General features: G+C 42.3%; 1 protein-coding gene across 12 annotated transcripts in view; it reads left to right on the forward strand.

The window, feature by feature from the left end:
• DMD (dystrophin) overlaps positions 1–22,806 on the forward strand; it is a 2,254,125-nt gene that overhangs the window by 2,143,494 nt on the left and 87,825 nt on the right. For all 12 annotated transcript variants that reach the window (XM_040266338.1, XM_040266336.1, XM_040266334.1 and 9 more), the window contains 3 exons: positions 12,585–12,786; positions 14,952–15,037; positions 17,022–17,179. In XM_040266338.1, the coding sequence (XP_040122272.1) occupies positions 12,585–12,786; positions 14,952–15,037; positions 17,022–17,179 (446 nt within the window). The remainder of the gene's footprint in view (positions 1–12,584; positions 12,787–14,951; positions 15,038–17,021; positions 17,180–22,806) is intronic.

A 22,806-nucleotide genomic window follows, 5' to 3' on the forward strand; every position in this document is an offset into this window, starting at 1 on the left:
AGAGTAGGAATGGAGAAAACTGGGAGGACTTAAGAAATACAAGGTGGAATTGATAGGCCTTAGTGACAAGTTTGACATGCCTGGTGAGGATGGATCAAGGAAGAGACTCAGGTGCTCAACTGAGATGAACAGTGGGCCTGCTGGCAGAGTTGGCCATATACACATAGCTGTGATGCTCAGGAGAAACAGATGAGCAACATTTAGGAGTTATGAGTGTGCAGATGCCTAGGGAGAGGGAAAGTAACAAGAAAACAATATTTGAGACCAAGAGTGACCCATGTACAGAGGGGACTACAAAGGAGCACACACATAGTACTGCATACTACGCGGGCAAGAAGAGGGGGTCCACCACCAGGCTCAGATGCTGCTGGAAGCTCAGGAGGAAGTGGGCCCAAGAGTCCATTGGGTTGAGCAACAAGGAGGTCCTCAGGAACTTGGGTGAGATTTTAGGGGATGTGGTGTGGGAGGTGAAGTGGGCTCAGAAGTCAACAAAAAGTGGGGATGTAGAGAAAGTTGGTTGAGATGATTCTTGGAGAAAGGATGTGAAGGGAAGTGGGGCAGTCATTAGCCGGAAGGGGCGGAGGAGTTAATGGAGGGTACATGCATTTAGACTGAGAGAAGCCTGAGTCTATTTCAGTGAGTATTAGAAGACAGAACAAAATGTACATTGTGGAAGGAAGAGGAGATAATAAAACATATGAGTCCTGGAAGGATGGGAGAAGATAACCCAGGGCCCATAAGAAGGAAGGGGGCGCCTGTCTTCCAAGGTAGTGAGTAGGATGAGGAGAGGATGTGAGCAGGGTCAGGTAACTGAGGAAACCTGGGGGAGGCAGGTGAGGGATGCCCGTGGACAGGGCTCCATTTTCCACGTGAAGGTAGAGGAGCGTTCCTGGCCTGCAGTTAACAGCAGAAAGTCGAGGTCAGCCTTACCTCTGTGGCCAGGGAGAGGGCTATTTTAGAAAGCAGCATCTTGGAGCTCAGCATCAGCTGAGTGTTTTAGGGCTGCACCCATCCTTGGGGGGGATTTCTCCATGAGCTGGATGATTCTGTTCCAGGTGGGCAGAGGCCACCTGGGCAAGAGAAATAAGGATCTGGTCAAGAGGGGATAAGTGGTTGGAATGCTGTCTGCTCAGTCCATATTGGGCAGAGAAGCTGGGAATTCAGGTGGAAGCTGGTAATTAGGAGGTAGTGTGGTCAAGTGGCCAACAAACGCTTCAGGGAGGTAGAGGAAGAGATTGTGTGGAAGTGACTGGAAGGCCAAGAAGTTTTGGTCAGATGACAGCAAAGCTCAGCAGTTTTTCAGAAGCGGAACAGGTCAGCTGATTGGCTCTAGGACATGACCATTTGCATAGGTGGTAGAGGTGGACCAGATGTCAGTTTCCCTGCAGCTGAAATAGGAGCTTAAGGAACAGAGTGGCTAGAGTGACACACGAGTCATGATGGCCAATATTGAAATCACCCCAAATTGGACCCAAACTGGACCAAACTGAACCCAGTTCATGGCGGAGAGCTGCGAACCCTGGCAACTGAAACTTTGGGAATGAAGGTATGTGACCAGGGGGTCTGCAGAAGCTAGCAGGAAGATGGTCAAGGAGTGTTGTTGGCATGTGATTTTCTGCATGGTGATGGAGAAGACATGGTTTAGAAATAAAATTGTTTGGAAGGAGAGAATAGGCCTGTCCTCTTTATCTTGATCTTTCCAGTGCTCAGCACAAAGCCTGGCACCGAGAAGGGCTTAATCTGTTTTCATGGAATGGATGTGTGAATGAAAGGAGATTTGGGCTTCCATTTCCATATAGGTTAGACTCTGAAGCTATCACTTTTCAGCTGTATAACTGCTACGCTTAAGTGGTTTTTAGAGGACTCCCTGGGCCTATGATGCCCGTAGGGACCTGCTGAATGTACCAGAGCTGGAAAGAGGTAATTTGGGGTGGGAGAGTCAGAGGCCGGGTGGATAAAGTCTTCTGCCTCTTTTTCATCTTCTGTCTCTGCCCCATCCCAGAGGTAGTGCCACCCACTGAGAAAGGGACGACTGTGAAATGGCTACTGTAGAGTGCTATGGTGTACAGTCCCGTGAGACCCTAAAAGTTCAGTAGAGATAATATGTTGTGCCAGGTCATACTATGAAAAAGCCCCCAAATTGACTAGATTGGACCACCCTTTCCATACTATTCCTCCCAGATTTAGGCATTATTCAGTTCTCCTGTCAAAAAGTCTTTCCATTCATGAATGTGCCTCATTGTCTGTCGTCTCACTGTATGTTAAAACTTCCAATAAACATGGAACAAACAGGGGAATCTGATATTATAAAACATTTTGGCCACGAGTGGTTATGACCTCACAACAAAGTTAAGCTCTGAATGTAGAATGTAAAATTTTCACTTTTCAACTACTGTGCAACTCTCAGCACTTCCTTTCTCAGCATTACTTTTCTCATTTTTGAAAAAGATTTAGGCACAGCAAAATGAGGGTGTATTTATCTAAATTAAGTGCTGGATTCTCAGGAATGGTAGAAGGGTTCCACGTGGAGTGTGAATACAGAATGAAGAGTTCACCTATCCTTTTATTATTGAAAACATGCATGATCACATTACTTAACTGTTCAGTAGATTATTTCAGAATTTCCTTTTAATTTTAGATATGCTTTGGTTTCCCTTCCAGCCTTTTCGTCATTTCTATGTCTGTAAAGCCATGATAAAGAGCTATTGTCTGGGGTCAGAAAACAAAACTTGTCCTGGCTAGCTTTTCCAACTGAAGGTCGTTTCCACTAACTCTTACTTTAATGAAAATTAATGATGTTATCTCAATGATTTCCTGATGCCAGTTAAGAGTTTGAATTACAGATACCTTAGAAAATATGCCATGCTGCTGCCATTAAGCACTTAGTCTTAATATTTTTTCACTGCACTATCAAAGCTTCAATACTGCAGAAACCTGAATACCACAATGTTATCCACTGTAGAGAGTTTGCTGTTTAAGTCTAGAGCGTCATCATTGGTCTATAATGTCCCCAGTTTGTAATCGGTTTAATGTTGCATGACTTTGTACTGCCTTTCAAGGCATTGTGAATGAAAATTAAACTTGACAGAAAAGCAGAAACAAAGAGAAAATCTGGGTAAGATGGATTTATTAGCCGGTTCCTATGGCTGATAACCCATTGAAAGTTATAAAGAAGATAATCTGAGTTTTTTCTTTCTCCTCTTGTGGTTCTCATGACATCCTATAGGTTTGCGGCATCTAAAATTTAAAATATAGCCAACTTCTAAGAGCGAAAATAAAAAAGGCACTTAACAAAACCCGTGTATTTAGTTTATTAGTGTGTGGTGGGTTGGAGAGAACCCAAACCATAGGGCTAAATATACTGCAGTGGATAAATGTGACAGATACTCTGCAAACAAGAAATAGAGAACAATTTGCTTCTGTTCAGCAACTAAATCACACAGTGGAGAAATTTTCTACCGCCTGGAATTGTATGAATAGAGGCACAATTGCCAGACTCATCCTTCCCACAAGATAGCTTTAAAAGGTGCTCCTTCTGGACCCAGGCACCTCACCTTTGGTGAATGTACAGAAAGGTGGCATCAGATAGGGTTTGGTTGCTAAAAACTGAGAGGACCCACCATGTAACATGGGTTACAAATAAATCTACAGTTTCCTGCAGGAAAAGGTTATATACAGGCAACAGTGACAGTCAGGATATGCCTCCATGGCCACTGGCTGCCTCACAGCATGAGTACCTGAGAGGCCAATATAATTATTTGGTCCCTTTTCTGCAAAAAATCTGCTCCCACATACCATGTATTATTGGGTTGACCAAAAAGTTCATTAGGGTTTTCCCAGAAGATGGTTCAGAGAAACCCAAATGAACTTTTTGGACCAGCCCAATATTGAGGGCTTCCCAGGTAGTTCAGCTGGTAAAGAATCTGCCTGCTATGCAGGAGACCCCGATTCGATTGCTGGGTCAGGAAGTTCCCCTGTAGGATGGATAGGCTACCCATTCCAGTATTCTTGAGCTTCTCTGGTGGATCAGATGGTAAAGAATCCACCTGCAATGTGGGAAACCTGGGTTCAATCCCTGGGTTGGGAAGATCCCTTGAAGAAGAGCATGACAGCCCACTCCAGTGTTCTTACCTGGAGAATCCCCATGGACAGAGGAGCCTGGCAGGCTACAGTCCAGGGGGTCACAAAGAGCTGGACATGACTGAGCAACTGAGCACAGCACAATATTTTGGAGGAAGCCAAGGTCTCTGTTGTTTCAGAATTCAAAATATCTTGAGGACAGAGCCAAACTCAGTTTCTCTGCTTCTGTGGTTTGATAGTACTAGTGCCCAAGGAAAGGGGATTCCCATAATAGGAGCCATCTTGGGCTTCCCTGGTGGCTCAGACAGTAAAGAATCCACCTACAATGCAAGAGATGCAGGTTTAATCCCTGTGTCAGGAAGATCCCCTGGAGAAGGACATGGCAACCCACTCCAGTATTCTTGCCTGGGAAATCCCATGGACAGAGGAGCCTGGCGGGCTACAGTCAGTCCATGTGCTCACAAAGAGTCAGACACAACTGAGCAACTAACACATGTTCTCTCCCACTGTAGTCCTGCTTGAAATGTGTCCAGCACCAGGAGTTACTAAGGAAAAGAAGGGTGAGTTCTCAGCCACGATACTCATGCTGTTAAGGAGAACCTTGGAAGTTCCACTCTCCAGTTATTGTTGCTTCCATTTCTAGTTTCCATCCCTCTCTTTCCTCCTGGATTTGGAGTCCCTTGATGTGTTCTTTTTGCACTAGGAGATCTCTTCCATCAATTTCTCTTTTCTCACTCAAAGAAAATTCTGCCTGGCCAGGTAGTCCTCTCCCAGCTCCTAATTCTCCTCGGGTTCTTTTATTTTAAGGGCTCCCTGCTCTTTGGTCCACTAGATATGTTGCTGCCATATGGTAGCATCTTCACTATAGCTGGGAAATACAATTCAGAGGCAAAAAATGTTGAGTCTCCCAGGCAGATGTTGTAGGGATAGTAGTCACTCCTAAACGGACCTTGGTTTTGAAATGCCACAGAAATGTCAACAGTCATCCATGGCAAATTGCTGGCTTTTCATCTTAGGCCAGTGACATATAAACTTGCTCTATTAAAGACACAGAGACAAGTGCGCCTGACCACAGTTATGGTGTGACAGTGAACCTGATTGGTGGCCCTGGGATTTACTTGTGTTCCTTGAGTGGAAGACACATGGGGGCAGAATGGCTCTCACTAATGGCTGCCTGAATGAAGTTCTCATGAATATTAAGTATTCATGTATATAATTACTGCCTCTTATGTATTTCATATACAATAAATACTTTGTACTAAGGTACCTCTGTGCTATTAGGTTTCTCTTCATCCTTTAGTTCCTTCCTATCCCTTTCTGTGTTTAACATAAACATGCTGGTCCTTCCATTTTCCCCCAGCACATCTCATAAATTCTACCCACGTCAAACAAACTTCTATACTTGAAACATCTTAAAAGTTTTAACCTATGATTTACAGATTACTTGATTATTTAAAATGGAATTTAAAACTTTCAAAAGTAAATGTATATTCCATCCAGATTATCCGTGTAATCTAGACATTTACGTGAAAGCTTCTATATGAAGCAAATGTATCAGCGATAAATCTGAATGTCTAAGTAACAACAACAAAACAACCAAATTTTTGACTTTTCAATCTCAAGGAAGTAGGCCCACCAAATTCAACCAAATTTTCTTCCATGATCCAAGCACCCCAATTGTCCCTTCACTCATTTGTAGCTCTCCTCACATACTAATGAGGCCAATAGCTTTTTCTAACCCATATATATTGTGACAGATGGGGTATATACCATCTAAACTTGCTACCACATACCTTTCTACCTTTTATAATCCTTCATCTTTTATTATCCTTCATCTTCACAATGAATGACCGTGCAGTGTTCATTCAGATGATGAGACATCAGTATTCTCCAGATATGACTGGGTGACTATTCCCACAGGGTGCTTTCCCACACAGGTGCTTACTGACAGATACATCCTGTGAAACAGACTCCAAAAGACATGATGCAGTCCAGGTCATAGTCAGAACTCCCATCTCTTCACCCAGTGTGTTTGGTAGATTAGCCAGCAGTACTGCTCACGTCTTAGCTCTTTAGAGGGGCATGAGTCATAGCCCAAGGGAGCACTGTTGTTGTTCAGTCATTCAGTCCTGTCTGACTCTTTGTGACCGCATGGACTGCAGCACACCAGGCTTCCCTGTCCTTCACCGTCTCCCGGAGCTTGCTCAAACTCATGTCCATCGAGCCGGTGATGCCATCCAACCATCTCATCCTCTGTCATCCCCTTCTCCTGCCTTCAGTCTTACCCAGCCAGGAAGCATATTATTCTCTTATTCTAAGCCTCTTTCTAGGCACCAGCATTGTGTTAGCTTTTCCATTTTTCACACCCATGTGGTGGCTTTCTTCCCTTCAGCAACAATCTTACCTTTCTTCCTTATTCTTACATTTTAATCCAGTCTCTCCACCACTCCACTCCCATCCTCCCCACCCCGCAGAGAGTATATTTCCCTGGGCTCAGCCACTGTGCTCGTCCACATTTAGGTGGTAGCAAAATGAGACATGCCTGGACTTTGCCTTGTCTTTCTTTTCCCACTTTTTGATAGGGGCTCCCACTGGTTCCAAAAAGAAAAAGATGGGGCCATCCTATCCACTAGGCAACAAAGCATGTGTTGCGTTCAGCCCTAGTTAGGTGAGGTGTAAGAAGAGGGTAATTCAGCCCATGAGTCCTGTGGAACTCTTGCACTCACCTTCCAGCTAGCGGTCATAGTCTATTCTTTCAGGATATTACCAGCCTTTACGACTCTCAATTGTAGCCCCAGTCCAGGGACTACTAGTGTTGCATTGAAAAAGAAAATTACAGTAAAGTTCCCCACTTGAATTATGTTTCTAATTGTAATTGTTTTCACGGATGTAGCCCATTTATCAAAAGTGCTAGTTCCCAAGTTCCTTTGGCTGGAATTCCACCTGTAGTCCAGAGAGGCTGAAACTCAATGGAAAGAGATTCTGAAATTTTAAAGCTTTTGCTCCTCCTACCAAGGAATTTAGTTTCTAGCAAACTAACCATCAGTTTGCCATCCCCTTCTAATCCATTCTTCTAGCTCCTGGAGTTCAGATTCTACCATTTTCAGATTCCAGTAGAAAGTTGTATAATTGATAACCAATTTCAAAGCCTGTACTACTCCAGACTAAGGGTAGCTTGGCAACCAGCATCAGTGGTTCATTTTCATCCCTTTTATCAGAATCATCTTCTTTTCCTTTGAAAAGAATGCCTTACCCATATTTTCAGCTAAGAATGAGTTAGAGTCTTCTAAACCATCTCAGTTCTTGCACTAATTGCTCTGGGCATGACAGTTAAGCTCAAGAGCTGATGAGGACTCAAAATGAGAGTCCTTACAAATCTACAGTTCATTACAGGAGAAAGGAGAAGCCTACCATGTATCAACAACATTAAAACAGGGCCACGCGTCACAACCACAGGGTGGGGTCTAGAGAGGCCAAGTCTGAGCTCCAAGTGCCCTCTCTCTGTCAGGGCCAGAACAGGATGCACATTCTCTCTTGGATCAAGAACCAGCAGTGTGAGCACAGAGCACTTTAGAAACCAGGGCTCACCCATCAGAGTCTCAGCCAGGATTGCTTATAACAGCTGGTGCCCTGGATATCTTCTCCCTACACTTGCTGTTGTTCAGTCTCCCAGTCGTGTCTGACTCTTTGCGACCCCATGGACTGCAGCACGCCAGGCCTCCCTGTCCCTCATTATCTCCTGGGGTTTGCCCAAGTTCATGTTCATTGCATCAGTGATGCTGTCCAGCCATCTCATCCTCTGACACCCTCTTCTCCTTCTGCTCTCAATCTTTCCCAGCATCATGGGCTTTTCCAATGAGTTGTCTGTTCGTATCAGGTGACAAAAATACCAGAGCTTCAGCTTCAGCATCAGTCCTTCCAGTGACTATTCAGGGTTGATTTCCCTTAAGACTGACTGGTTTGATCTCCTTGCTGTCCAAGGGACTCTCAGAAGCCTTCTCCAACCCCACAATTTGAAGGCATCAATTCTTTGCCATTCTGCCTTGTCTCCCTACATAGCCAGTCCCAAACGCAGTGGCCTCCATGGGCCTCACTGAGACCAGGTAAAAATGGCTAATGTTACTGCTAGCAGTAAACAACCGTGATAACCTGTAACCCATGGCTACCCATAAACACAGTGAGTCACTTCTTTTCATTGCTTTGATCAAGGCTCTGCATTGTAGGGCTGGTTTTAGCAAAACATACCTTGCCAACATCAGAGTCTCTGGAATTAACCCTCACAGCAAAGATAAATACATCAAAGCACATTGACTTTCTCGCTAGGCAAAGATTTTTTTGAGAAGTCCTTCAGCCTGAAGGGTAAGCCGCCTGTGGAAAGATGTGATGTCCACAACAGCTTCCTCTTCCCACAGACACCTTCTTCCCAGGCCAGAAAGTCAGCAGACACGTAGGAGTTACCCACCCTGTCTGTGTCTGTACTATTGAGATTACAGGATTGTTGATATGTTAACACAGGGTATCCAGGTTGACCCACAGGACGAGCCCAGGGTTGTGTTTGTGTGGGCACCGACAGACTTACTCAAACCAACATTTTGGTGCTTTTTTCCCTCCCCGTATTATTGCTAGTAGAAAAAGGAGGGTAGTTTTCTTTTATGTACAGTCTGGAATGATTACCTCTGCCACTCACATTTCTTCTTTTCAGTACATGCCCCCACCTGTTGTGCCATAATACCCAGAACAAGTCTCCTCTCTGGTCTCAATTTTTCCCAACTGCCAATGCTTCTGAAAGGGGCTTTCTAGTTCACAACACTGAGGATTTTGTAAAAGACAAAAAAAAAAAAATCCAGCAAAACTCCTCACTTGTGGCATATATAGAAAAGAATGGCGTGGACATTTAAACCTAAGATGTTAAGAGGGTGAAAAAGTGAAAGTGTTAGTCATTCAGTCGTGTCCGACTCTTTGGGATTCCATGGACTAGAGCCCGCCAGGCTCCTCTGTCCATGGGATTCTCCAGGCAAGAATACTAGAGTGGGTTGCCATGCCCCGCTCCAGGGGATCTTCCCAACCCAGGGATTGAACTCGGATCTCCTGCACTGCTGATAGATTCTTTACCTTCTGAGCCAGGTGATCAGGCACAACCAGCACCTTGGGAACCATTCATGGGATCTTGTGCTTGAGACCCCACCCCACCCCATCCCCTTCATTTTCTGCTTTTCTTGCTTAACAAAAAGAACCCTGGAGAGCTGGTCATTTTTTTGTCTGGCCCCCTCTGTCAACCCCAGACGGTCCCCATGCTTCACTGGCATGCAAACCTCTAGCATCCTCTACTGTCAAAATAATTTTTAAAAGAAAAGGTGTATTAGAACATACTCGGATTTTTTTTATAGCTTTAAAATGTATTCCCTAATGAATACACTAAAGGAGATATATTCTTCCCCTAAATGGAAATTCCTAGCTTGAGGTAAAAGGATAGTTTCACAGAATTGTGGCTGCTGGTTGCTTGTTGAGGCTTCTGGAAACAACTAATCATTATGTTTAATGTTTCATCCAAAAATGCCAATGTGTTCTCCAAGATGCTCATTTCACACAGTTAAGTATATGTTTGTATGGCAATTACATTGCCCCTATTGATTTTCTCACGTCTTTGCAAGTCCATGGTATCGGCTCTATATACCTCAATAGGAGTCTTTTGCCAATTATTCCGTGAAAGTGGAGTTCTGTTTGATATGTTAATTTAAGGAAAATGTGTTCTCCCTTCTTCTGTAATGGATCATTCTCGTGTTTAACGACATTTGGTTTTAGCAGAGCGCACTGCACAGTATTTCTCTTCCCAACTATGTCATCTCCTGCTCCTGTGATTTTGGAGCAGTTGCTTTGCACCCCTCTGGAGCTATTGATGCTCCTAATTTCCTCTTCTGTGTGTTACCCATTCACCTGTACAGAGAGGAGAGTAGGCCCTATAAAAAGAAAAGAAATGCCACACAGGGAAATTAGACTCTTCATACCAAAGTGAGTCTTACAGATTCTCACTTGTTAGCTCTTATATCCATGGATATAAAGCAAAATATCTATCATGATTAAGGAAAAGTAACAACAACAACAACAAAAACCAGTAGAAAAACTTCGAACCACTCACTGCTTCCCTCAATATATAAAGACACATGTTGGGAATATTGGTATTTGGAGGAAGTCTGGTCTTCTCTTCTGCTGATGAAAATGGTGTGCTGATTCAAAACCTGTCCTGAGAGGAAGTCGTGCACACGGCAGAGAGCATGAAAGTTGATGTCTTTTGTTTCTGCATCTCACTCTGGTCTCCCATGCAGTCCCCACTCAGCCTTCCCCTCCTCCTGTCCCCCTACCTCCTTGTATTGTTTTTTTTTTAATCTTTTTTCTTTTTCCTACCTCCCTCCCTTTCAAATCAAGTTATGTTCCTTTCTGCCACTTGAAACACAGTCTCAGCTTCCATGTAAAGAGGTCACTCCTTTATCTTGAGAGTATTTTTAAGCAAAAGAGTGGGGAGCTTTGCTTTGATAGGATGAGTGCTCCATCAGCGTATTGTAGGGAGACTGCTCCATGGACATAGAGGGCTTTACTCACTATGATGAAAGACAAAAAAAAACACTTGCATCCACCATGAGGTCTCTTTATGCTTTCAGGGAAACTTCAAAAGGGTACTATTTTCCTTTTTGAAAAGAAAAAAATGTGCAGTACATAGGTATTAACCCACACAGGTATTAACTATTATTTTGGGGTTTTGTCCTTAACATTTAATTAGAACTAGCCACAAACAGTAACTAGGAAAATGCATAAAGCCTTAAATTTGCATCTGTTTAGTACGGGGCAGCCTGTTTACTGACTGGCATGGTTGTGTTTATCTAAAGTTACATTTAGAATTTTGTTGCCTCCTCCCACAGGATGCGTGAGAAATTTACTTAATTATCATTGACTCTTTCTCTCTCTCTCAAAGGACTGAGAATGTAGACCAGAGCTTAGATGTATAAGGTGTCATAAAAGCAAAGCTGTTGCATTCTCAATTTGGCTAATAAATTGATTTTAGAGAAAAGCATCTTCCCGGGACCCTTGGGAGTAAAGCTTATGATTTGCTGATGTTGGACAAGGTTGAGGTTTTACTTTAGATACATGTTTGTCTTTTGGTATAGTGTTAAATACCACCTTAGATGAAGGAAACCTCCACTCCCCACTAAACTTACAAAGTTCTTGTCCTGTGCTGTGCTCAGTTGCTTCAGGCATGTCCAGCTCCTTGCAACACCATGGACTGTAGCCCAACAGGCTCCTCTGTAAATGGAATTCTGCAGGCAAGAATACTGGAGTGGGTTGCCATTTCCTTCTCCAGGGGATCTTCCAAACCCAGGAATCGAATTTCACGCATCTCCTGCATGAAATACATAGTAGGTGAAAGGAGAAATAGTGAGCCTTACATCTGAAAACTAGAGATAGGTGACACAGTTATTTAGTTTATGTATAGAAAATTTTAGTGACGTTGAGTATTTTTCACCTAGTGTTAGTGTAGTGAGAGAAATTAGGAGGTGATGGATATTTCAAGGAGAAAAATACTTAATGATTATAAATGTATAACTGGAAATCGAGTTTATACAACCCTAACCATACAGATTCGGAGAAGGCAAAGTCACCCCACTCCAGTACTCCTGCCTGGAAAATCCCATGGACGGAGGAGCCTGGTAGGCTGCAGTCCATGGGGTTGCTAAGAGTCAGACACGGCTGAGTGGCTTCACTTTCTCTTTTTACCTTCATGCATTGGAGAAGGAAATGGCAACCCACTCCAGTGTTCTTGCCTGGAGAATCCTAGGGACAGGGGAGCCTGGTGGGCAGCCATCTATGGGGTTGCACAGAGTCGGACACGACTGAAGTGACTTGGCAGCAGCAACAGCAACCATACCGATTAATCAAACTGACCTTCTTTGATACTAATACAAGAAAGTACTGTTAGGAACCTTTGAAAATCTCTAGTAAAACAGTTCCCCCCCGTGATTTGGGTGGAAACGACTCTGTTCCTATAGAACACTATGGGTCCCTTTAACTCCCCCAAATTGCCCAATAGTTCCAACATAGGTACTGTCTCTTCACTCACTTCTTCACCCATTGCCAGTGAGACTTCAGAACAACCTCTGAGCTTGTGAATAAGTGAAAGTAGCTCAGTCGTGTCTGACTCTTTGTGACCCCATGGACTATACAGTCCATGGAATTCTCTAGGCCAGAATACTGGAGTAGGTAGGCTTTCCCTTCTCAGGGGATCTTCCCGACCCAAGGATCTAACCGGGGTCTCTTGCATTGCAGGTTGATTCTTTACCTTACTCATCAAACTCATAGCCAAGGGATGGGAAGAAGCCATTTCAATACGAGAGGGTAGGGTTCGGGTTTGGTGTTTACTAAAGGGTACAAGACCATCCTACTAGGATTGTCAGAAACAGTGACAGAAGGGTTTTCCCCTTGAAATGACCGATGATGTTCTGTGGCTCTTGCAGTGGATCTTTTGAGCCTGTCAGCCGCATGTGATGCCTTGGACCAGCACAACCTCAAGCAAAACGACCAGCCCATGGACATCCTGCAGATCATTAACTGTCTGACCACTATTTATGACCGCCTGGAGCAAGAGCACAACAATCTGGTCAACGTCCCTCTCTGCGTGGACATGTGTCTCAATTGGCTGCTGAATGTTTATGATACGTACGTATGGCAGGCTTTCTCCAGACTCTACCATGGGAGGCTTAGTTTACAGAATGGTGATGGTGTAATTAGCATCACAGCAGGGCTTTGGTCTAGAGAAATATGGTCCTCAGGATGAAAGTTTCATGAAGCCATGTGACCAAATGCTATCCCTGTTATTAATCATTTTTGCATTTAATGGAACCCCCAAAAATGTTTTGATATGTTGGGAGGTAAGGAACTAGGATGTAGATTGCACTCAGATTAGAAAGCAGACGAAACCTCAAGACACTCATTTTTCCAGTAGTAGGATGAGTCAGCATGTCGCCGTTGGTTCTTGCCCTTGCTAGCCTGTGTATCTTGAATTCCTCCACCCTCTTTGGGTGCGGCTCCTTCTACCCAAAGAGATGCACTCCCTGAGGTATGACACTCCTGTCCCCAGCTCCAAATAGTGTTAGCTGACACTCAAGAGATTTTTGTAGAGTGTGAATTGTTATGCAAAAAAAATGAAAACAAGCCCTTAATGCAGCAAATTCAGATCCTCAAACCGAGGAATTCTGTTTTTGTTTTGTTTTGTTTTTTTGTATATATAAATAAAGATTGACGAAGTTTTAGTTTGGCACCTCCATTCATCCCTCTATCTGAGAGAGTGCTTGGTTTTATCTTTGGGATTGCCCCCTCCCCAGTTTTGTCTTGAGCTTAATGAAGACAACTGAGGAAGGTAGCAGCAGGAATTGGTCTTAATTTCAACTGAATTCTTCTTAGACATCAAACTCATTATATGCCTGATTTCACATGTCAGCAAGAACATATTCTGCATTTAGAAATCTGGAAAGCTTTTCTGAAAGGAGTCGCATAGCAACTATTTTAGTTTTGCCTTTGCTGTAGATTTCTACCACCTCCTGGATTAAAATGTATACCTTTTTTTTCTTTGTTATTTTGCTAAGATAGTGCTTGTTAAATTCCAAGGCTATTGAATTCTCATCATTATCTACCAAGCCCTTGATCATGTCGGATTTTAATTGCAGATTATACTTACATTTGCTTTGAGAAGGGTTTCTATTCAGGTCTTCCCTCAAATATATTCCAGCACCCATTTTCTTTGCAGATGATGTACAAATGAATTCTGAGTATATGACTTCCCTTCTCTATGCCTGAAAATTATTTGGGGACAATGTTAACTCCTTGAAGACCTGAGTTACTGTATAACATTTGTGAAACTTTTGATTTACCTTTTTAAATAGGGAAAATGGTAAAAACTTTCCAGTGATAATACTTTTTCATGAATGTATTTAGGACCCAGGATTTCTGTTTGACTAATGTATTTAGTAAATTGTACCAGTTGCAAGCTGAGCATATTGTTCACTAAAAGTAACCACTCTTGAGACCTACCCTTTGCTTATTCTATAGACTTTTATTTGAACCAGGATATATGGTTCAGTTGTTTTTCATAACAAAATAAAACGATCAAAAAACAGGTTTTACAAAATGAAAAACTTGTGCTTTCCCCATGGATACAATGAACTTGTTAATAAATTTGTCATGTGGAATGGTTTGTATGTAAAGTAAAAGCATATGTATGTTAAAACATTGTTATAGCAATAGGATATTTTAAAATTGCTCCTTAAGATCATCTGTTCCAATGCCCTCTAATAGATTGTATCATATTTTTTCTTGTAGAGATAAATGTTCATATTTTATACTGTGTCTTGTGGCCTGAAGTGACTAATTTTCTTCTCAGTAAGAGGCAATCTGATGAAAAGCTAAATGAGTGTTGAAGAGGGCAGAACAGTTAGTTGCTGGTAATTTTTTGGCTTCAGTAACCAAAGTGGGTAAATTGCTTAGCACATACTAGTAATTCTTCCCCTTATCTACTTAAACCCAGGTGGGTCTCCAAAGATAAATAAAAGAATCTTTTTTCTTATTTTATGTAGAGAAATGCTTACCACTCGAGTAAGGTCTTTTAGAAACTGAAAACTTGGTAAATGTTCACCGGTCAAGTTGGTCAGATTTCCGGTTCATTCTAGGTCATCAGCCAAATAGATAATGAACTCAGAAACATTAATGATCTTAAAACAATGGTCAATAGAGTTCCCACATCCAAGTTTTTTTTCCCCTTAACTAAGAAGTGTTTATCTTTCAAGAAAGTGTCAGTAATTGTTTTCTGGTTTGATTATTCATAATAGGGGACGAACAGGGAGGATCCGGGTCCTGTCTTTTAAAACTGGCATCATTTCTCTGTGTAAAGCGCATTTGGAAGACAAGTACAGATGTAAGTCATGTGTACCCTTTTATTAATGTTGGCTAATGACCCCAGTTCTAGATGGGGAATGACACAGTGTTCTTCGTTGACAGCAGGTTCCTCATGTAAGATGTAAAATTACTTTTAGGCAGGCATAAAATTTGGTTTGTGCCATTCTCTGTCAGACATGAAATTGTAGGTATTTAAGTAGAGAACGAGGATTAGCTTCTCCAGTACAAGTATTATTTTACATTACATCGACTGTGTCTGAATAAAACACATGTTCCTCGGGGATAAAGTCTGATTTCCTAACCCCTTTGTCTAAGTTAGAAAAAATAAATGTGAAGGTTTAATCCATGCACATGCCTCATCTTTGGATTCTTATTTAAAGAGTACTATCTGGCATTCATGTTCAACAAACCTTGTTTATTTTATAATCATCTTACTGTGAATTGTACTGACATATCCAATTCTGTGATGTGATTAACGTTTTATTATTTGAGAGACAGCTTGCCATTTCTTACAGGGTAACTATCACCTTACAGAATTTCCTTTTGATTAGCCATTGGGCTCTTCTGCGTAAAATTTGTAAATCCAAATTAAAAGCAATGCTAGCAGAGGGATGGTTGAGGTGACGAAGCAACCGTTCATTCCCATTGTGAAGGCATGTACTTGTTTTTCCCCTTTAAATGCTCATGAGAAATCTTTTTGATAGGAATATTAAACAAACCTAGTATATCTTGTCTTTTCTCTTTTCCCCTAAGGCCTAGCCACATAGGGATGTGGAGATGTGCTGAGCTTAAGGATAGGCAGAAGATAAAAGAGATTGATTTCCTCCAAAGCCATTCTGTGTCCTACTGCTCATTCCCCCCCTAGGAGTAAACCACAGAATACACAAGCTCTTTTAGCTCTCACTTTTATGTACTTTCCACTTGAGTTTTTCTCATCCTAAGAACCCAAGAAAAAAGAACAGCTTTCGTTAGCTGTTTGAAAATATGTTTTGGATGAAACAGAATATTTCTGTGGGCTTTCGTCCTTTAAATATTGTAGCTACTTGTTGTAGGTTAGCTTTTACTCTAAGCTTGCTAATGGTAAAGTACCAGCACATCATAATACTTACTTGATAAACCAAGGAAGCTTCCAGCCTGTGTTTCAGCTATTATACTAAGAGGGAACAGGTTGGAGGTTGGCCAAACAAAAAATATTAACTTCAAACTGGGATTTTTGAAGGTAATTCATAATTTTGAAATTTTGTGGATATACTAGAGAGCTGGGGGGTGGGTGTGTGGGAGATCTCAAGTGTTGTCACTGCTATCTGAAATAAATATCCCATTCAAACACTGAATTTCTGAGAGTTTAAAGTGTGCATATAAGTAGGAAAAGCTTTCATGGATTGACTTTCTTGGCAACTTTTATTTAAATATAAGATAGGATTAAAATAATTAGATTCCTGAGATCAAAAGCTGTTACAAGTGTTCAGTGCATTCATTCATTCTGTGAATCCACCTATTTGGGGCACCTGCTATCATTCAGGGGCTGCTCTTCTGCTCTACCCATTTCTAGCACATAGTTGCTGTGTGGTCCCGATTTTGATATATTTTGGGATCTGATGTCCACAGGGGATAGTTCTTTGGGCCCGCTCTATGTTTCTTAACGCTAAAACATTTATTGTATGATGGAGGTCATGTCCTATATATAAACTGTTTTCCAAAGGATTATGTTCTGGCTTAGGAAAAAGTCACATGTCAGAACTGTATGTAAACTCTCATTTCTTACAGGGCTATAGTTTACTTAAACATTGTCACACTTCATATATACACAGTGGTGATTAACTTGATCCATAAAAGTAATGAATGTGCAGATTAGTGTACAGTAGAAGCAACCTGTCTGGGCAAGTAGGGAACCCCTCTCTCCTCTTGAGAATTGGTACTGGAACTGAGTAGGTGCTTTAGTTGTGCTAGCATCTACTTGGTGCCACTTTTTGATTGCTGGAATTCTCTTCTTCCTCCTGTAGACCTTTTCAAGCAAGTGGCCAGTTCAACAGGATTTTGTGACCAGCGCAGACTGGGCCTCCTTCTACATGACTCTATCCAAATCCCAAGACAGTTGGGTGAAGTTGCATCCTTTGGAGGCAGTAACATTGAGCCAAGTGTCAGGAGCTGCTTCCAATTCGTAAGTTATTCACCTTCTTGAGTAGCATATTTATTCTTTTGCATTTTGGAAATTAATGGAAAAACCACAGAACTGTAGTTTCTCACATTAGCTCTTCCGTAGGCAGGTAGGTAGGGTTTTTTTGAGGTTTGAAATCTCTGTGGGCAGTGGCTTCTGGAACTGTGGGTTGGGGAAAGAGGACAGTGCGCAGGAAGGGAAAGAAGTCTGTGACCAGAGCCAGAACCCCACAGGCTCCTAGGGTGTTGGTGGGAAAGTGAATCTGCAGTGATTCAGCAAGGGAGGAAATAAATCTCCAGCCAGAGACATCCTTTGTAAAACAAGAAAATGACCTCTGTAGGTGAGTTTCATGGTCTCTTCCTTTCTTCCCTAACCTAATTCTGTCATCATACCCTTTTCAGTAACTGTTGGTAAACAGTTAACACAGCTATCATTTTTTTAAGCTTTCCTATTGTAATGCCAAAGAACGCTCAAACTACTGCACAATTGCACTCATCTCACACACTAGTAAAGTAATGCTCAAAATTCTCCAAGCCAGGCTTCAGCAATACGTGAACCGTGAATTTCCAGATGTTCAAGCTGGTTTTAGGGAAGGCAGAAGAACCAGAGATCAAATTGCCAACATCTACTGGATCATCGAAAAAGCAAGAGTTCCAGAAAAACATCTATTTCTGCTTTATTGACTATGCCAAAGCCTTTGACTGTGTGGATCACAATAAACTGTGGAAAATTCTGAAAGAAATGGGAATACCAGACCACCTGACCTGGCTCTTGAGAAACGTGTATACAGGTCAGGAAGCAGCAGTTAGAACTGAACATGGAACAACAGACTGGTTCCAGATAGGAAAAGGAGTCTGTCAAGGCTGTATATTGTCACCCTGCTTATTTAACTTATATGTAGAGTATATCATGAGAAACACTGGGCTGGATGAAGTACAAGCTGGAATCAAGATTGTCAGGAGAAATATCAATAACCTCAGATATGCAGATGATGCCACCATTATGGCAGAAAGTGAAGAAGAACTAAAGAGCCTTTGATGAAATTGAAAGAGGAGAGTGAAAAAGCTGGCTTAAAGCTCAACATTCAGAAAACAAAGATCATGGCATCTGGTCCCATCATTTCTTGGCAAATAGATAGGAAAAAGTGGAAACAGTGGCTGACTAATTTTTTTGGATTCAAAAATTACTGCAGATGGTGATTGCAGCCATGAAATTAAAAGATGCATACTCCTTGGAAGGAAAGCTATGACCAACCTAGACAGCATATTAAAAAGCAGAGACATTAGTTTGCCAACAAAGGTCCATCTAGTCAAGGCTATGATTTTTCCAGTGGTCATGTATGGATGTGAGAGTTGGACTGTGAAGAAAGCTGAGCGCTGAAGAATGGATACTTTTGAACTGTGGTGTTGGAGAAGACTCTTGAGAATCCCCTGGACTGCAAGGAGATCTAACCAGTCCATCCTAAAGGAGATCAGCCCTGGGTGTTCATTGGAAGGACTGATGTTGAAGCTGAAACTCCAATACTTTGGCCACCTGATGTGAAGAGCTGACTCATTTGAAAAGGCCCTGGTGCTGGGAAAGATTGGGGGCAGGAGGATAAGGGGACAACAGAGGATGAGATGGTTGGATGGCATTAACCAATTCAATGGACATGAGTTTGGGTAAATTCCAGGAGTTGGTGATGGACGGGGAGGCCTGGCATGCTGCTGTTCATGGGGTCACAAACAGTCAGACATGACTGAGCGACTGAACTGAACTGATTGTATTTTTGACATTCATCTATTCTTCCAAGGGCTGGATGCTGCCTTTCCATAGGCTTACAACCAAGTCGGAGGTTCATGCTTCCATTCATGTCTGTCAGGAGGTCGGCATACTCCTGTCCATTCTCTTTTGCATCCTGCTCCAGTGCCTTTTCTACACCATCATCCATGTCCCCACAAATACCCTCTTCCTCCCAAGTGCCTCGTCGCTTCATGGATAGACATTTAGGTTGTTCCCCCTTTTTGGTAAGATAGATAATGCTGTAGTGAACATCTTTATGCAGTTAGCTCTTTTCTTTGATTCAAGTTTTTCCCTTAGGATAAATTCTCAGGAATGGGATTACCAGATATAAATGGTCTTGTAGGTTTTGATAAGTATTACCATATGGCTTTGGTCAAAAGTTGCTCCTATTTGTAATACCACCAGCACTCAAGGAAGAGATATTTGCAGTTTTACATTATTTGCAGTGTTCTTAACCTTTTTTAAATCCTAAGAACTACAGGTGTATGGGGTTTCTCATTCCATTCTAATCTCATTACCAACAGAACTAGGTGAATAAGTAACTGGGTTAGACCTGTATATAGTCTTACCACAGACTCAGATAAAACTATAGAAGGCTTCGTGGGCAGAACATTTACATATTTAAAGCAGTTTTAGCATTCATTTAATAGTTAACTGGGCAGATTAAAGAAATGCACATATATGAAGGTTGCTTACATATACTGTTCAGATTGTTTTGCCCAAATTATGGCAAATTAACTATAAAAGTAAAACAGATGTGGAGAAATACATGTATTTTTTTGTCACCTCATACTCAAATCTCCCCAAACATGAATAGACTATCACTTTCTCTGGGTTTTTTCTTATGTGTTGCTGTATTAGCATTTCTCCTCCAGAACATAAACACAAGTAACTCCCATACAATGAGTATGAATGACCACAAATAATCCAGATTCTTTTCTTTTCCAAATCCTATTGCAAAACAACTTGCAGCGACCTACTTTTTCTCCCTCAGTGTTGTTTTCTCTTTAGTCAAGTTTCAGTGACTTTTTACAGTCTTACTGTGAAACATACACATACAGAGTGTTCGTATACACATATATGTGTACAGTTGTGTGTGTCATGTGACTGGGGTTGAGTGCAAGGGTCAGAGCACACACCGGCTGACAACCATCTATATTCAGTGATGGTTCCTGCCTTGAAATCAGGTGGGCTGGCCTCAGGGCTGCTACAGCCATTGTCCCATTACCTCGCAGAACTGACATTGCCACCTCCCCCGGACTCTGGTTCTCACTGTCTTTTTTTTTTTTAATCTGACATATAACATGTAAATTGAAGGTGTGGGACATGTTGATTTGATACATTTCTATATTGTAATATGATTGCCATTGTAGCAGTAGTTAGCACTATCAAGTCATAGAATTACCATTTCTCTTTCATGGTGTGAAGGAGTAAGCTCTAGCCTTTGACTGCCTTGAACTTGGTGGTCAGGACCAGGGGCTCATGAGCAGAAACTCTGCTTTCCATTGGGCCATCCTCTTATCAGGAGCCAGGTCTGTCCCTGTTAGCCCATTGCATTCTGCTGTGGGATACCTGCTTTATTCACTCACCTGCTGCCTCTTGTTTCACCACATCCCTGTAACAGCTACACTCTATTTTCAGCATTAGAACCCTGGGAGCTCAGACAGTAAAAATATTTGCCTCAATGCAAGATACCTGGGTTCAATCCCTGGGTTGGGAAGATCCTTTGGAGAAGGGAATAGTAACCCACTCCAGGCAAGTAGCAAGTATTCTTGCTTGGAGAATCCCATGCACAGAGGAGCCTGGTGGGCTACAGTCCATAGGATCACAAAGGGTCGGACATGACTAAGCAACTAAGCACGCACAATCACTGTATGACACCATCCTTAGAAATCTCCCATTTCTTTCCCTGGTTCACGGAATAGCTCCTGGTTTCTCTGCTTCACTCTCAGACCTTTCCTGATCTGTCCATAGCTGCCCATGGTTTGCTTTCACTACCAAGTAACAGCTTCTCACTGCTACCATTTGTACTGACCATGCTTGTGTACATAATATTGTTATGACTGTTACTGATGATAGTATTTTTTAAACTTTGTTGCACAGTTCTCTCATTTAATCTTCCCCCCAACCCTTTGAGGAGAATAGAATCGGCAGGCTTGGGTTCAGGGTTGTTTTTGCTGTTGTTTCAGTAGGTGAATGGTTTATCAGTGGCCCCTGCATTGCATTTCTTCAGCTGGTGGGAGAGTCTGATTCCTAGTCCAGTGAGCACTTACCTCTCCTCCCCGCTGGGCCATTTTCCTCCTCATCCCCAAATACACTCTTTAAAAAATTTTTCTATTTATCTCATTTATATTTGGCTGTGCTGGGTCTTCTCTGCTGCATGGGCTTTTTTCTAGTTGTGGCGAGTGGGGGCTTCTCGTTGCAGTGACTTGTTGCGGTGGCTTCTCTTGTTGCACAGCACAGGTTCTAGGGACGTGGGCTTCAGTAGTTGCAGCTCCCAGGCTCGATAGTTGTGGTGCATGGGCTTAGTTGCCCCACGGCATATGGGATCTTCCCAGACCAGGGATCAAACCTGTGTCTCCTGCATTGGCAGGCCGATTCTTTACCCCTGAGCCACCAGGGAAGCCCAATACACTCTTTTTGATATTAAGGCTCTCCAGCTTCCCAAGGTGAAATAACAGGCATATTTTCTAGGTCTCTGCTAGAATACAAGATGCCATAATAAAACAGGGAACATAGGTGCGTTGGGGAGAAGAGGATGCCTCATTTTAAGACGTTGAGTATTGGCAAGCCAGATGTTGCTGGAAGAATGTTGGGCATGTTCTGTAGGTACAGAGCTGGGCAAAGTTTAGATGACTCAGATTTGGAGACCCTCTCGCCTTGCTAGTCACTGGCAGTCTGCTTGAACAGATCCATTGTGAATTCTTCCTTCAGAATTGGCGTCCTCTCCCCGTCAGCCTTTTCCTCAGCCGGGAGCTCTGGCGTCAGCTTGCCTTTTGGAAGCTGTGTGGATTGCATGAAAATTCAGTGTTTGCTGTAGGGAAAGATAGCAGGAGTGAACAATGCCCTCTGCCCTTTGTTTGAAGCATTTAAGACCTTGGGAACGGGGCCGGGCTGGTGGCTCGAGCAAACCGGCGCTCAAAGGCTGCTCTGTCTACCAGCCTCAGGAAGTGAACAGCAGTAAAAGTACTTGTTTCTCTTACAAATACATTCCCTGCCTCACAGAAGAAGTTGACTTCAGTCTACACTCTTTTTATGTCCTTTGTCTTCTTGTCACCGACTCGAAAACTTCCTTCTTTTCAAGTTGGTAAGTGTCAGCTTCTGGCTCAAGAGAGGGGCCTGGCAGACACAGGAGGAGAGTGGTGTTTGCCCATGTGGTGCCCGCTGGGTGATCTTTTTATAGGTTTCCTATATACTTAATACCATTGAACTGTTCAGTTAGAGTGGTTAAGGAGTTCATTTTATGGTATGTGTATCTTACCACCATAAAAAAAAACTGGGAAAAAAACACAAAAACTTTTTAAAAGAAAGAGGAAAATAAATCACCGAGTCCAAAGAAAATGCTTTGCCTATTTTAAAATCAGTGTAGATCCATCAAGGTATTTATCCATGAAGCCCAGAAATGAAGTCATGCCTATGAATTTTAAAAGAGAAAATTCACTATCAATGTATAGGTTTGACAGTAGTATCTTTACTGATATTAAATGGGGAAACAGATCTGTTTCTATCTTCAAAGGATATGACAGTCAACATGTGTACTGGGAAAATGACTCATTTGGGCAGTAGTAGACCTGAAGATTTGAAATTAGTTTGTTTTGGAAATACAGCTTCAATTAATGCATCATCGG

The sequence above is a fragment of the Oryx dammah genome, unplaced genomic scaffold (genome assembly GCF_014754425.2).
Source record: "Oryx dammah isolate SB20612 unplaced genomic scaffold, SCBI_Odam_1.1 HiC_scaffold_23, whole genome shotgun sequence".
Lineage (NCBI taxonomy): Eukaryota > Metazoa > Chordata > Mammalia > Artiodactyla > Bovidae > Oryx > Oryx dammah.